Below are 16,393 nucleotides of genomic sequence, written 5' to 3'. Positions count from 1 at the left end.
TTCTGTGCATTTCTTTTGTCTAGACTTAAAGGACCACAAACATGACGGACTCCAAATATTTCACAACAAACAAAAAAGGTGAGTGTTTGACTGCACTGTTATGATTCCTTCCATTCAGGTGGTTTAGGGTTCATTATATCATCATGTTTTACAGTGTGGCAAAATATTTAAACTGTGTTGCTGCCAACTCTCACTGTGATTCATCTTCCAGGGGAGATCTTTGAACTGAAGGCAGAGCTGAACAATGAGAAGAAAGAGAAGAGAAAAGAGGCAGTAAAGAAGGTCATTGCTGCCATGACTGTTGGCAAGGATGTCAGGTATAGTAGAAGAGTTAAACTTGCTGTGAGCTAGTTAATAAAATGATAGTTAATGAAAGTCCCAGTGATGTTCAGGGGCTGCCTGTTGTACTGTCATCAGTTATGATTGGGCAAGAAAATGTGTCAGTATGGTTGAACCATGAGTGAAGTAAACCCAGTGAAATAAGTTTATGTATGATGGAGGAAAGAGTTTGTGGAGTGCTGTGAGGTCTGGTCATTTTCAAATGTCAGCCCGTCTGGCCAGTATCGTCAGAAATCAGGTATCAAATCAGAAAACTGTTTGGTGAAGTTTGAAAAGTGTGGAGCCTCCTCAGATGTTAAATGTTTCAGCCCTTTTAGACACATGCAGGGCTTTAGGATGCTCACTTTGCTCACAGTGTTAGTGTAAGATGAAAGAACCAGTTTTGAAGCCTCATATTGTAAACTCTGACCAAGTCCTCTTGTTCCTCTGTCAGTTCTTTATTTCCAGATGTGGTCAACTGCATGCAGACTGACAACCTTGAGCTGAAGAAGTTGGTCTACCTCTACCTAATGAACTACGCCAAGAGCCAGCCTGACATGGCCATCATGGCTGTCAACAGCTTCGTCAAGGCAAGGCTCTGCATAAACTCAATTAGTTTTTTTTAAACTGCATCTTAAGATGTAACTACACTAATGTAGAGTAAAACAGATGAATCTACATGAGAAAAGATGTTATAGCTGACATAGTTTGGACTTACTGTGACTCCCGCAGTGTCCATAACATGGGTTCCCACATATCAGAGGAAGTAACGATTATCATGCAGTTTTGAGATGTATTTACCAGACAAGAAAATTCACAACTTTCAAGGCCTTACAAAATGAAGGATTTTTTGCTTTTGAGCCACAGTGTGAACTGACACTAATGAAGTCTTTCCTCTCCTGGCCTCCAGGACTGTGAGGACCCCAACCCTCTGATCCGGGCTTTGGCCGTCCGCACTATGGGCTGCATCCGTGTGGACAAGATCACAGAGTACCTGTGTGAGCCGCTGAGGAAGTGCCTGAAGGATGAGGACCCGTACGTAAGGAAGACGGCGGCCGTCTGTGTGGCTAAACTTCATGACATCAACGCCCAGATGGTGGAGGACCAGGGCTTCCTGGACTCTCTGAGGGATCTTATTGCTGACTCAAATCCCATGGTGGGTATCAGTTCATTTCATCTTCAGTCTTTTTATGATTTCAAGACAAGAAAATTGTTATTGCTGAATCTGAGCAAAATTCTGGCACATATAGCTGTTTATCAAAGCATCCAGTGGAATGAATGGATTCTCAAAAAGTTAGACTGAGTTATTCCTGGATAGTGTTGCTTAAGTGAAGCTTGCATGCGTTTTGTTGTTGCTGTTTTCCACTACTCCTGGTTGTTTCCAAGATAATTGCTAGAATTATGTTTCTCCGTTTGATTTCGGTATTCTGTAACAGATTTCCCAAACTTGATCCAAAGATCAAGATTGCTGCTGATGAAAGCAGTTTTTAACTAATCAGTATTGTCACAAACCTTAGCCCAATCCTTTGTTCATGTCCACTGTGACAAAGGTTAGAGTACAAATTCAGCACACTGGACGTTTGTCCCGTGCTGATGTTGCTGTATTCAGCTCCCGGCGCATGATGTGAGCTGTGAGGTCGGTGGTACCTATGTCACTGCACGTTAGGAATGCTGTCCTAGTTGATCCTCAGCTTGATTTGATATGAATAATAAAAAGGGCACTGGCTGGATGTCATTAGGTCTCACAGAGGACTTTGTCATTGTGCCCTTTCACTAGCTAAACCCTGCAGTGCTCTCCTTGCCAACACAGAACTGCACAGAGCTTGACTGGGACGTCCCTAGTGTTGACTGCTGTTTGAGCTTCATGTGGATTATAGTGATATGCTCCTTGTAGCCTTAAAGATGTGTTGACTAACAGCTCCTCGTCCTTCTTTTAGGTTGTGGCCAATGCAGTTGCTGCCCTGTCAGAGATCAGTGAGTCTCACCCCAACAGCAACCTGCTGGACCTCAATCCCCAGAACATCAACAAGCTGCTGACAGCCCTCAACGAGTGCACGGAGTGGGGACAGATCTTCATTCTGGACTGTCTGTCCAACTACAACCCCAAGGATGAGCGCGAGGCTCAAAGGTAGCAACCGTGATGACCAAATAAAGTGCTTTTAAATATATCTATGATTTGTGCTTCTGGAGATGAGTGATTTAAACAGTGTAAACCACACACGACCACTACTTCACTCTCCTTTTTGAAATTATGGCACTCATGCCTGATTCAGATATTGACTTTCACCTTTTCCTGCTTCCCTCTTAAAGCATCTGTGAGCGTGTCACTCCTCGCCTGTCTCACGCCAACTCAGCGGTGGTTCTGTCAGCTGTCAAGGTGCTGATGAAGTTCTTGGAGCTGCTACCCAAAGACTCGGACTACTACAACACACTGCTGAAGAAGTTGTCTCCCCCGCTGGTCACCTTGCTGTCTGGAGAACCGGAGGTCCAGTATGTGGCTCTGAGGAACATCAACCTCATTGTCCAGAAGAGGTGTGTGATTGCAAATGGCTGAAGCTGAGATGTATTTTTAGATTCACTGGATTTCATATTGCTAGTATATTCTTTTAGTGGAAGTGGACTTTTAGCAGACACACAGGGTTTTTTTTTTGCCAGCCGAGCAGTATGAGCACTATAAACAACTTCTAATACAACATCTCTTATCATGTCTGTACAGTAAGAGCTAGACGAGCTAGAAAAGATTAGAAGAAAAACACTGTCTTATGTTCAGACCAATGATTTCTTTTTAAAACAATGAATATTCCGCAGAATCGCATCTGTGACTTGTTTAATGTGGGTCCGGCTCTATTCTCTAATGTATTGATTGTGTGCAGGCCTGAGATCCTGAAGCAGGAGATCAAGGTATTCTTCGTCAAGTACAACGACCCAATCTATGTGAAACTGGAGAAACTGGACATCATGATCCGCTTGGCCTCTCAGGCCAACATCGCCCAGGTACCTGATATAAACATTTTAAAAATCTATATATTATTGTTTCCTGTTATGCACTAAAACACCAAGTTAAATTCCTTGCATGTGAAAGCCTTCTTGGCAATAAAACCTGTCTGAGTCAAAGCGACATGGAAACTTTATTATGAGGCTAATTTTACTGCATATTTGTTTGCTTTAAAATGTACAGTTTACATGAATAAATGTGCTGTGGAGGTGTTTAGAGACTGTATTTTTGATATGTGCATTATTATACAGGATTCAATTTATTGAATTTCAGAATTCTATTTGTAACAACAGAATCAGAGCTGTTTATTTCCATTCTGTCAGGGGTTTTAAAATTGTGGCAGATGTGTGTATAACATGTATGCTGCATTGAAGTGAACTAAATTTTCAAACAATGTTGTTCATTGTTGATACATTGAAAATCCATCTGAAATATTCCACTCATTGAAATACTTATTGCTGTTTTGTCCCTTGCAGGTTTTGGCTGAACTGAAGGAATATGCCACAGAGGTAGATGTCGACTTCGTGCGTAAGGCTGTGCGAGCCATCGGACGCTGTGCCATCAAAGTGGAGGTAAGAAATGACAATATTCAATCTTATTCATGCCAGTCTTGTCTGCACAGCACTGTGGTCGTAGAAACGTCATAACACAGGGAGCAGTAGCTTAATAACAGTCAGCTGAATAATGCTAACTTTCTGTTTGCGTGTGCATTCTTTTAGCAAGTCAATGCGTAGTATAAAACAAATTATCATTAAAAAAAATCACAACGGTTTGTGGGGCGTTGTTTGTGCAAGAAACTCTTGTGAGAAACGGCTGACAATACCCCGTAAACCAAGTAAAATGATGCTGCTCCTGAGTTGTGATCACATTCTCCCCCAAGTAATGGTGACATTGAATCCTGTTCCTCTCCAGCAATCAGCTGAGCGCTGTGTCAGCACTCTGCTGGACCTGATCCAGACGAAGGTCAACTACGTGGTTCAGGAGGCTATTGTGGTCATCAGGGACATCTTCCGTAAATACCCCAACAAGTACGTTTCTCACCAACCCCTGAGAAGTGCTCAACAAACACGTTACCGATCAGTTCTTGACATAAGCAACTTTAGTTGCTGTAGTCCATCCAGGACTGTGTAGCTCACGTGTACAATGATTTCATGCTTCAAAACAAATTAATCTTTCCTTTCCCTATCTTTTCAATGACCTGGTGTTGTTCAGGTATGAAAGCATCATCGCCACACTGTGCGAGAATCTGGACTCTCTGGACGAACCTGATGCTCGAGCTGCCATGATCTGGATTGTTGGCGAGTATGCCGAGAGGATCGACAATGCTGACGAGCTGCTCGAGAGCTTCCTGGAGGGCTTCCATGATGAGAGCACTCAGGTGTGTTTATCAAAAACAACAAACAGTACACATCAGATTTATACTGGCAATCAACTGAGGTGTACACAGTCATATACATACAGAATCTAAATCAGTTCAACAAGAACACAGATTTGGAGATAAAGAGAGTGGCAATATGCAGTTAATTTTTTTTAGCAGAGACATTTTTTCTTTCACAAAAAAGAAATACAATATTTAAATAATGTAAGCCCAATTCAATCAATCAATCAAACTTTATTTATAAAGCACTTTTCATACATGAAATGTATCACAAAGTGCTGTACATTACAGAACACAATCAGGAAAGGATCAGGGGATACAAAATAAAATACAAAATCCCACCATCCCACCCTCCCAGCCCACATTTACCACATAATGCCACTCACACACACACACACACACACACACACACGCACACGCACACACAGGAACACCAAGTCAGGTCTCTACAGGGAGCCACAGAGGACAGAGGAAACGCTATCTTGAATTCAATTGAGTTTTGACTATTCAACCAGCAAAGTAATTTTCCTCCAGGTACACATTAGAGAGTTTTATTTAGTCCTCTGAACCGCAGGAAGCTTCTGGACATTTTTCACTGTGAGCCTATTGTTCACTGCAATATGAAGTTATACATCTCTATGGAAACAGCACAACAATGACTAGACTTAGAGAGAGCTCAGAAATATTGTATGTGCAGTCTAACAAAGTTTTAATGCCATAAGTCATAAAAACATTAAAACGAAAGTTGGGATTTCATACAAGAATTGGAAAAAAATGGAATCAGCATGTCCAGCCTCCTAAGCCCCTGTGTCTTTTCCAGGAGAATCCACCAAGACCCCACCATACATTTCTCAAACTCGTACTGCGAGGATGAAGGGTTTTTTGTTGAGGAGGCACTGCATGCTGATAATAACCATAAAATAATTGTACATCTTCTGATTTGCAGGTCCAGCTCACTCTGTTGACTGCTATTGTCAAGCTGTTCCTCAAGAAGCCATCAGAGACTCAGGAGCTGGTGCAGCAGGTCCTCAGTCTGGCCACTCAGGTGTGTGTCGTCTTAAATTCTGAAGAAACACAACGTTATATGAGTTTAATTAGTTCTTTACTCACTAACAAAGCCTTGACAATGTCTACTTGTTTTCCCTCTCAATTCGCACAAGAAACCTTTGAGAAGCACGTCTTTCTGCAACATATCAAAGTAATTTTTCCCCAGAGGTCTTTGTCCAATTGTGGTCCTCAAGCTCGGATTTCTCCTCTGAATGAACAGTTTACAGCACATGTGTTGAACTCTTCTATTCTTCTGCAGGACTCTGACAACCCTGATCTGCGCGACAGGGGCTACATCTACTGGCGCCTGCTGTCCACCGACCCTGTGACTGCCAAGGAGGTGGTGTTGTCAGAGAAGCCCCTGATCTCAGAGGAGACGGACCTGATTGAACCAACACTGCTGGACGAGCTAATCTGCCACATCGGCTCCCTGGCTTCTGTCTATCACAAACCCCCCAGCGCCTTTGTGGAGGGAAGCCACGGAATCCACCGGAAACACCTTCCTGTTCAGCACAGCAGGTTTGACACAAACTCTGCACAATATGACGGACTAACATTCATTATCACATCAGTACCGGACAGTGTTGCTTTGTTTCATCTCATCTTATTACCAGAAAACTCTTTTTTTTTTTTTAACCGCCTGCTGTTCAGCCTGTAGGGCGCATCATGATGTATTATTAGGTACAGTACATGTATTGTTGGTAAGACTATTGACTTTGTGCTCATCACTTTTAAATGAAACATCTGTGATAGAAGCAATCTGGATATAATGCACATCTATAAAAATGTAAATCCGAAAAATACACTGTCACTTTACATTTAAACAGTCTAACAGCCCAACAATGAAATAAATCCTTAAAAATGTTATTACATTGGCCCAGAGGAACAGTTGTGCTCCCTTTGATTGCACTCAAATCGGCCATATAGGTCATAGTTTGCTCATTTTCCACACAGATCAATTAATAAGTTCAGTTTATTTTAACACTTCAAGATCATGATAAATAGTGATATTGATCGCCTAGTTCTTATGACCAATAGCCTTAAGGTGATGCTTCAACCTTCCATCACATATATGGGGGGCAATTGTGGTTGCTTGATTCCCAGTGTAATAAAACAAACACTGTATTTGCTGTCCAACATACTAGAACTACTGAACTTAGTTAGACGTGAAGAAGAAGAGATGAAAAGTCTTCAAGAATGTAAAACAGAAGTCCAGTTTCTTTTTACTGAAGCTCCTGGATTACCAAGACCTTAATGACTGAGAATCTACAAAGACATGATTGTTAAGTCGTTATTTCATTGTGCATTTTATGCTTCATACAGCTGACTTTGAGAACAGGACATTGCCCAACTCTAGAGATATTGCCTCACATCCCACTGATATTTAATCGAGAGAAATATGTTGTGTGAAAAGAGGATCCAGTGCTGCTCATGGACAGGAAGTTGTAGAGGGGAGTTTTCACTTTGTCAGTAAAAGTCCAGGGAAATCAGCATTTCTGGTCGTGTTTAATGAGAAACTTGTACCCACTGTGAATAGAAGTTTGAGAACAGAACATCAGAACTGACAGTTATCTGTTGAGTCCTGTTTTAGCTTGAGTTCTGTCAGTACAGCATGAGGTGATAAAATGTCCCAAACATGATAAAAACACACCTAAGCTTATGTTTGATTTCTGCAATTAAAAAAACACTGTGAATTTGACTAATTTTAAAGCTCAATGCCTTAAGATTTAAAATATTGTTATATATTTTTTTATAATATTCATGCTTTCGGGTGTACATTTTGCTTTGACAGTAACCGAAGGCACAGCTCTTCTGCATCCTTTCATAACTTTCTATTAAGCCTGTGTCGTGTGATATTGTGATTGCAAGAAGGTGGAGTTTGAATTTTTATTTTAAAGCCTTCCTGTGCATAATGTGCTCTTTCTAAATGCCTACCTCTTACCAATCTACTGCTCTCTCCTCTGACAGCATTGATACTGGTGAGAGTCCAGTGAGCGGCGGGCCAGCAGCTGCCATGGACCAGCCACATGTGATCCCCAGCCAGGGCGACCTGCTGGGAGACCTGCTCAACCTGGACCTGGGCCCTCCAGTCAATGTGCCCCAGGTCTCCTCCATGCAGATGGGTGCAGTGGACCTTCTGGGAGGAGGCCTGGACAGTTTGGTGAGATGGAATGCACACATGCACACATTTATTTACATCCTCCAGAGTGGAAGCGAAACATGGCTGAAGAGCCAGTCAGCTTTCATGCTTCCTTGTATTTGTAGCAATGAACCCAAATTACCCCAAACAGTATTTTGGCCTTAGATGTCCAAAAACCATTAAACTGATTACATTTGAGGGCCACAGACAGGGTAGGCTAACAAATCGTAGTTTTATGCTTTTTTAAAATGGTATTTAACCCTCTGAACCCAAAAGCAGTTTCTCTGTGTTTTTTTTGCTCCTGTCACGTTTTTACTTATGTCGCCTCATTTTTCACTGCAATATAAAGTCCTGCACCTCCATGGAAACAGCACAACCATGACTGGAAGTAAGAAGTACTCAAACATATTTTCTTTGCAGTATAACACAGCAATAAGTTATGAAAACAACGAAATAGGAAAGCTGACTTTGTAGGTTATTTATTTTACAAAAATGTAGTAAAATTAAAAAGTAAAATTTTAAAACATTTAAATGAACATAGACAACATTTTTTGATTGCCCACAGGTGTTACTAATACTGGAAAAACTGGTGACTTAGAATTCTATAGATACTTTGCTATTTAAACATATACACTTTTTTTTTCTTGTGACTTTTGGTCACATCTGAGTCACTGATGGCCTCTCAGTTGTGCATTAGAGCCCACAATTCGTTTTTTTTTTTTTTTTCAGAGTCTTGTTAGAGCGAACAGTTTATTTCTGGCAATTTTTAAAAATGAGGCATGTAGAATAATTTTATTTTGTTGGACTATCATGATTTTAAGCTGACATTTGGCTCATTTTCCCAACTGAACCACATTTAACAGATGAGTAGTTCAAGGACTGTTGGAAAGTTGAAAATTCAACAATTTTTCTGTTTTCACAGATTCTGGCTCTGATAAATTGTTTAATTCTGGCCATTATTTATTCATTATTTTAAAGACACCACGCCTTTCAAACATGTCAGTTGGAGTTCAGATGATTAAATCTTATAATAGATCGACTGATGCTTCGACTCCTATAAGATTACTGTATTCTAAACATGCTGGTCACATGAGACTATTTGATGCTCATCACAAGATACTGTCGAGCTGACTCAGCCATGAGATGAAGGAGAGAAAAAAGCATATGCAGTTTTAAGATCAATAGAGAAGCTTTTTTTTTTTTCTTTGAAATGGTGTTTGTTGAAATGTTGGCTATTGTGTACTCTGCTCATATTTGTGATTCTTACTGTTGAACATAAGAACATCCCACTGACACTGAAGGGAAAGCTCATTCAAGACTTAATATCTTTTAAGAGTAAATTTATTTTTAACTTTTGTCATTTGTATTTGCATAAATTAAATTGATGAGTTTTGTGCCTTTGCTGTCTCCTGCTACAACACTTCAATGACTCTAAAAACTTCAGATGTCTCACTGAGATGTGTTAAAATTATGAATGACAGTGGTTCAATATCAACAGAAAAAGCGTATTTCCTCTGTTCGTGGTCGCTTTACCACTTCTCCAAGCTGCTGGAATATCTGGATTTCTTCATAATCTTCTCGCAGATTAATTTTTGATGCCTAACATGCAGAGTTAATATTTTCCCAGAAAGTGAGGGCTCCTCTTGATGGGCTGCGGTTGCTAAGAAAGTCTCTGTCTCTGTCTCTGTTTGTGTGTTCGGTCTGTCTGTGATGTTTGGATGCTGTCTTTGGGGGTCGCTCCTCTCTCCTGTAGCTGGGGGGAGACCTGGGCGGAGGTGTTGGGGGAAGTCCAGCAGTAAGTCAAGCCCTCCTGTTTGGCCGTCCGCATGCTGCATGCCTCCTGAATTTAACTCACCACACTCTCAAATCAACATCTTCGAGTTTTCATCTACTGTTTAAAACCTGGATTCTCTGTTTTGCACTCATGTGTTTTCAGTTTGGAGACCACACAGATGTTTTGAATTGTTTTAGCCCATTTTATTTCTGGGAAAAGCCGCTCCTTCATTGTCACTTGCACACCTTGATCTGTGTATGCCATGTATGAACTTAGGCAGAAGTATTTTCATGCAGGCTGTTATAGATGACATACAGTTTAACTCAGATGTCAGTATGAACCTTTTTAAAACACCAAACACACCAGTTGTAGTGGAGCTGCAAAGTCACTAGCTCCCTCTCTGATTTCCAGTTTTATTTTTCTCAATTCAAAAGTGTAACAATCCTTTGAATTTCAGAGGAGAATAGAAATACTTTATGAATCCCTGAGAGGAAATTTGGTTCTTACAGCAGAAAGTGTGAAGTTGCCACCACTATGAATGCAAACAAATAAGTAAATACACAATAACTATAATATACAGTCAAAGTAAAAATGTCCTATGTGAAATAAGAATGTACGAATGTTAAATTAGGTTTCTATTTTGGCTACCTGATTTATTTATTTCACCTCTGACAATGAGAGAGGTTTGTTTGTTTTGTCTTTCAGCTGCTGCTAGTATTATAACATTTTCCATCGACTTCTTCAACTTTGCAATCTGTTAGTGTTTGCTTCCAGTTTTCATCTGAAAGAACTAACTTTCTGTTCCGTGGATAGCAATTTCCTGCTAAATTCTTCACAAAAAGTGTTTCTGAATTATTCTGAAGTGACAAACAGGTCACAAAAATCACATTAAGAGCTTCAGGTGTTTGCTGATTGATCCTTAAAGGGATTAACAGAATGACTTTATACCTGTGACAACATAGATTTGGATACATTTAAAGATTTTGCCACACAGTTTATATTATGGTGAACATCCCTTTAATTTCTTAGCAGCACATGTTAGGTATTTATATTAGTTTTGCATCATTGTGACTTAAAGTGATTGGATTTGTCAGGTTTTTAAGTCACTGGATTATTAAAAGCAGACATTCCCATCTGCTTGTTTTATCTATAAATAGCTGCTTTAATGATCCTCCAGAAAACAGAACATTTTTCAGGAGTCTTGCTGCGTGCTAACTAGCATGTGTCTGAATTAACAGCTTTGTAGTTAATGGGCTAAAACAGTCAAAACCCCTGGTATGGTCCTTAAAATGAACCTCACATTTGATTTTGGTGATTTTTCTCTGGGCTTTTTGGCAAATCACAATCTTGATATGGTTGAAATTTTGTTTTCCTCATAATATCTGAAGCATAATAACTCATCTTTTTCTTTTTGCATGACATTTTCTGCGTGATTCTTTTTGTAGGTTTATAGCAAATTTGTAAAGTTTCCGGCGACGCCTCCTGGAGTTCTAGTTACTTAGATTGTGTGTGTCTGTTATGTGTGTGTTTTTGTTGCGATTTCTGCAGGTGGGACAGAACTTCATCCCGTCGTCTGTCCCCAGTACTTTCGCTCCGTCTCCTACACCTGCACCTCCGGCTGTCAGCAGCGGCCTCAACGACTTGTTTGAGCTTTCCACAGGCATGGCCATCACCACTGGAGGCCACGTAGCCACAAAATCAGTGAGTTCGCTCAGCTTTACCCTCACAGCTTCCCATGAGTTCCCTAGAATAATGATTGTCACATTTTAGTCAGTAACAGATCCACTGCCTATAATAAAGGCAGCAGCAAGTAAAGTAATACACAGTGAATCAGGAATACCAGAAAATAGCTGCAAGAACAACTCAAAGAGCTGTCAGAGTGTTTTTGGAATCCTCAAAGCAAAGACATAATGGAAATGACTCACATAAAAACCATATTTTGAGTCCTAGTTCCTCCCAGAGCTCCACATCAGAGGTGGTGACTACAAATTTATGGGCAATAAACCTGGAGTTTCGGTTTAAAATACAGTTTGAACTATTTTGAAAGTGGTTGGCACAATGACAGAAAGTTCAGATTTGCTTTAATCACATTACGACCTACAACATTAGAAAGTTGAAATTATGGAAAGTAACTGTGCTCAACCATGCCCTCAAACACTGTCAGGTTGATTTTTATACTTCTGCAAAATTCCAAATAATTCCAGACTCACTTTCAAGCTCTAGTTTTTAGAGAATATTTTTTTCAAACAAATCTCTACGGTGCCACACTCTGGTTTGTGTTTCTGCTGGAATCATTTCAGAGTTTATGGTTGTGTAATGTCACACTAAAGCAGTTTTCAAAGTCAATGCAAAGACGTTTACTAACTGGTGGACTGATTCGTTTAATGTTTTTTAGCATACAGAGAACATTGTGTGTCAGATGTTTAGTATCAATGTCAAAAGTCTGACTTTGCAAGAGACACATCATCTGTTCAGACTGTGACAAACACTCATTATGTGGGTTCATGTATTATTAAAGCGATGAATAACAGTGCAAGAAATCTACTAAGAATAGTGGATTGGTTGGGTTTAAGGTGCAAAATTGAATATTTTATCCTCTGTGGCAACAGCTTTAAATAACACATGCCATTAACTTTACAAAGTAATCCACCAGGACTGTGTGTTTGCTTGTATGTAATTGATCAGTGCCGCAGTGAGTTGTTGGATGGAACCAATTTGTTTTGCAGCCATTTGGACCTGGTTGCATTTTTTGGTGGATAAATTTGAAATGCATTTAAGCTTGTGCATTATTATTATTTTGTACATTTAAAATACTACATACAATATATATTCTTTGTACAATAATCTTTGAAATGACAGTATTTTAAAACTAAAGATAGAATGTACAATGTCAATAGTACTTATGTAAATGATAATGATAAATGATCCACCCTTACAGAGCACCATATTTAAGGGAGCTACATTATTACACAGCATAGGTCTGAACACATCAGTGAGGCAGCAGTTATAGCAAACAACTGCTTCCTCACCAGCTCAGTGTTGAAGCTGCTTTTGTAGAAATGTGAGAATATGTACACATGAAGTATCCACACGGCTCCTTGTAAAACTGATTAGACTGCTGTGTTTTACCAGGTGTGGCTTCCTGCAGTGAAAGCCAAGGGGCTGGAGATCTCTGGAACCTTCTCTCGCCGTCAGGGCCACATGTACATGGACATGACCTTCACCAACAAAGCCCTGCAGCACATGACCGACTTCGCCATCCAGTTCAACAAGAACAGGTCAGTGAGGCGACTCAAAGGCAAAGTTCTTCTCCTTTAGTTTTAGCTCTGTGCCCTTCAGGAATCTCAATAATAATATTGTGTTTGTCTGTCTTTTGCAGCTTTGGGATGATCCCCACCAGTCCGCTGCCCATTCACACTCCACTGATGCCCAGTCAGAGTATTGAGATTTCTTTGCCTATTAACACCATCGGGCCAGTCATGAAGATGGACCCACTCAATAATCTGCAGGTATAGAAGCTCTCGCACACTTAAGCAGCATTGCAACGTCAGCCACCGTTAAACCTCGGCAGCTTACCATCACCTGTGGTTTTTGGGATTTGTCATGCAGCAGTTTAAGTAGAAAGCCTTTATGGGCACATAGAGAAAGCCTAGAGTTTAGAGAATCTGTTTTCTCCTCTTTAGTGCGTTTCTTTTTTTAGCCCCTTAAACAAGCAAAACACCACACTGATTGACATCTCCAGTGTAAAACAAAATACATGAATATTAATGCACAGTCATCAGTCAGAACATTTATTTAGCTACGTTCTATTTAACTTACCTTCTTTTTTACCTTTGTATTTGTGCATGTGTTGTAACTTTGCTTGTTATTTTCAAGTTATCTAATGTCAAATCAACATTCTGTTTTGTTTACTTGTTTACAGGTGGCAGTGAAGAACAACATCGACGTGTTCTACTTCAGCGTACTCATCCCTCTCAACATATTCTTTGTCGAGGATGGAAAAATGGGTATGATTGTCACTCAACTTTCTAAAACGGCAACATCACCTCTGTCTTTACACCATCTGTGTCACACGAATACACAGGTATCTTGTGCAAATAATGAAGTGGGAAGAACACATCTTATTTATTCATATAAATTTCACATTAGGTGTGAAATGGTTTAAAAATTACACATCAGAGTTTAAAAGATTTTTGTATTTAGAGATTACAGCTTGCAGGTTTAGCTGTAGCTATAGAACTGCCATAGATATTTAAATTTGACAGTAAAAGAATTGAATGAAATCGCTAAAATATACACTTCAAAATATGGACACTTGAACTCTGCATATGACCGCACACATGACATAATACCAGACCTGCGTCCGTGTGTGTCAGCCATCCAGTAGTTTCTGTATCACTGGTGCTGAGCAGTTTGTTGTTTTTCTGTCTTCAGAGCGACAGGTGTTCCTGGCAACCTGGAAAGACATCCCCAATGAGAATGAGCTACAGTACCAGATAAAGGAGTGCCACCTAAATGCAGGTAGGAAAGTTTGTCAGTAAGTTGTATTGCAAACAGATGAGAAAATATCTCTGGTGGACAAGTAAAGATGATACCTATTTTATTTGTGTGTTTATTTTTCTGTCTCCCCATTACCTGGGCCTGTACTATATTTAGAGTGAAACCCACTGAAGACATGTTTTTTATTTTCTCATATGTCAAAAAACAATTTATGCAGATAAGGATGTTTCTTTGAATGCAAGTTACTCTTTGTGCAGGTGATTTATAGCATTTTTAGGGCTGTGTGTCCACCAAAGTGTTCTTTGCCAGCTGATAAAGCCTTATGCTCAGCTGAAAACATCCAGCTGGAACTGTTTGGAAGCGCTCTGGAGGTGCAGCATTTTTCAGATCAAGTCTTTGGTTGTTTTTGTACAAAAACAGAAGGAAGTGTTCCTCCAAACATAATTTTCTTATTAATATTGTGCTAGATGAGATACCTTATCTGGTACAGACTTCGGTTGTCAGAAAACAGCAGTATGAACTTCTCCGTTGTCATCGTTTAGCCGTTGTTCATCACTTTATGTGAATCAGTGTAGAGTTTGTCCTCTCCTTCCTCCGGTGTAAAAGGACGGCTGATAAAAAGTGACAGTGCAGTGCTTCACCCAAAGTTCAGCATATTTCAGCAGAAACATCCAGCCGTCAAAATATACCCTCAAGGCCTCGTCATGCTTCTAGCATCTGTAGTGTGGTGTAAATATGTGGCGCTCCCATTACAAACAACTGAAAATATGTGGCCTCGAGAGAAAAAAAAAGTTTGCTGTTTTGTGGACACAAAGACAAGCTCAGTCAGAGTGTCTGTGCTAAACATACAAATGAGTCGGCAGCACATTTTGGCTCAGTGCTCTTCCTCGCTGAGTTTTAATAATCATAAATGTAGGAAACAACTTTTGAACCCAATACGCTGCAAACAATCATGTTTCCTTTTGATCGCTTAGTCCTCATCCCTCTTGATGCTGAAAACATTTGTATCACGTAAAAGAAATCCAAAATATCATTGTAATTCATGTCTGGAACGTTAACGTCCTGTTTTGTCAGCAACATCTCATCTAAAAACAAATGTATATGTGTGTTGGTGCAGCTCTTGTGTGACTAATGATGCACAAATGAATTGGTTTGGAGTATTTTTTGCTTTTTTCTACTGATACTTTCCTTTTTTTCCCAACCAAACATCACCTGACAACATTTACAATTAGGACTTTTTACTACAGAACACATCTACAGTTGTCTTTCTTATACCTTACACTGATCTCTGTGTTTTCTCTCTCCACCCACATGCCTGTCTTTGGATTATTCTTTTCTTTTACCTGCACCCAACAAACCTTTCTACAATTTCTGTCCTTTTAAAAGCTGCCCATAATTGTGCCACTGTGATCCTGGCAGTAGGATGGCTAACAGCACATGGTTGATCACAGCAGGGCCCAGTGCCAGTGTTAGAAAGCCTGGTCAGCTTTACTGAAATCTCAAAGCTCTTTAAAATCCTCATAGAGCTATTTTACTTTGCATTAGCTCCTGTTCACATTAGCATTAGTACCTGTAGTGATGATGGCTTCAGTAGTGTTCACAGCCTCGTGTGTGTGATGTGGTTTTTCTTATTGCCCAGTAATTAGAAGGTAGCAGTAGGTGGTACATTCATTATCTGTAGTAACCTTCAATCATTCTGGTCCTGCAGACACAGTGTCAGGAAAGCTGCAGAATAACAACATCTACACCATTGCCAAAAGAAACGTAGAAGGCCAGGACATGCTGTACCAGTCGCTCAAGCTGACCAATGGCATCTGGATCCTGGCTGAGCTCCGCATTCAACCCGGAAACCCCAACTACACGGTAGAGTGTTCAACAGTTTGTGCGCAGCTTTTAGTATTTGAGCGCCGGCTGTGATTTATGGTTATTGAATGTCTTTCCGTCTTAGTCATGTGTTCTTCTGGATAGAAAGAGATAGAAAATATAACAAACATTTCCCTGCACTGACTGTCAATAACTACAAATAGAAAAACTGTATCTAAAGACTTCTGATTAGTTAGTGGTTGTGTGTGAAGACATACTTGAATGTAATGGACTCCAGTTTGTGTCTGTGATTAAGTAGGTATACTGATTTCTGTGCATATATCTGGTGGGTTTTTTCAGTTTTTAATACAAAACAAAATTTACTTGTAAAGAAATATGCAATATTAGGAAAGAAGATCTGTCAAAAAAAATTTTTTC

General features: G+C 39.9%; 1 protein-coding gene across 3 annotated transcripts in view; it reads left to right on the top strand.

Moving 5' to 3' along the window:
* The window catches only part of LOC103360248 (AP-2 complex subunit beta), a 38,539-nt gene that overhangs the window by 2,964 nt on the left and 19,182 nt on the right, over positions 1-16,393 (top strand). For 2 of the 3 annotated variants that reach the window (XR_520345.1, XM_008285933.1), the window contains exons 2-21: positions 24-78; positions 212-317; positions 773-908; positions 1,229-1,474; positions 2,256-2,446; positions 2,629-2,850; positions 3,192-3,312; positions 3,790-3,885; positions 4,226-4,341; positions 4,526-4,691; positions 5,638-5,736; positions 5,998-6,257; positions 7,707-7,899; positions 9,632-9,673; positions 11,201-11,353; positions 12,785-12,930; positions 13,032-13,161; positions 13,575-13,659; positions 14,087-14,173; positions 15,861-16,015. Coding sequence is in view for 2 of the 3 variants with exons in the window: in XM_008285933.1 (XP_008284155.1) it covers positions 42-78; positions 212-317; positions 773-908; positions 1,229-1,474; positions 2,256-2,446; positions 2,629-2,850; positions 3,192-3,312; positions 3,790-3,885; positions 4,226-4,341; positions 4,526-4,691; positions 5,638-5,736; positions 5,998-6,257; positions 7,707-7,899; positions 9,632-9,673; positions 11,201-11,353; positions 12,785-12,930; positions 13,032-13,161; positions 13,575-13,659; positions 14,087-14,173; positions 15,861-16,015 (2,787 nt within the window). In the remaining variant the exon portion in view is untranslated. The remainder of the gene's footprint in view (positions 1-23; positions 79-211; positions 318-772; positions 909-1,228; positions 1,475-2,255; positions 2,447-2,628; positions 2,851-3,191; positions 3,313-3,789; positions 3,886-4,225; positions 4,342-4,525; positions 4,692-5,637; positions 5,737-5,997; positions 6,258-7,706; positions 7,900-9,631; positions 9,674-11,200; positions 11,354-12,784; positions 12,931-13,031; positions 13,162-13,574; positions 13,660-14,086; positions 14,174-15,860; positions 16,016-16,393) is intronic. The other variant, XM_008285934.1, reaches the window with a different exon arrangement.

Source organism: Stegastes partitus, unplaced genomic scaffold (genome assembly GCF_000690725.1).
Source record: "Stegastes partitus isolate 25-593 unplaced genomic scaffold, Stegastes_partitus-1.0.2 Scaffold423, whole genome shotgun sequence".
NCBI classification, from domain to species: domain Eukaryota; kingdom Metazoa; phylum Chordata; class Actinopteri; family Pomacentridae; genus Stegastes; species Stegastes partitus.
The sequence above is the reverse complement of the archived record's forward strand: the minus strand, read 5'-3'. Positions and strand labels throughout refer to the sequence as shown.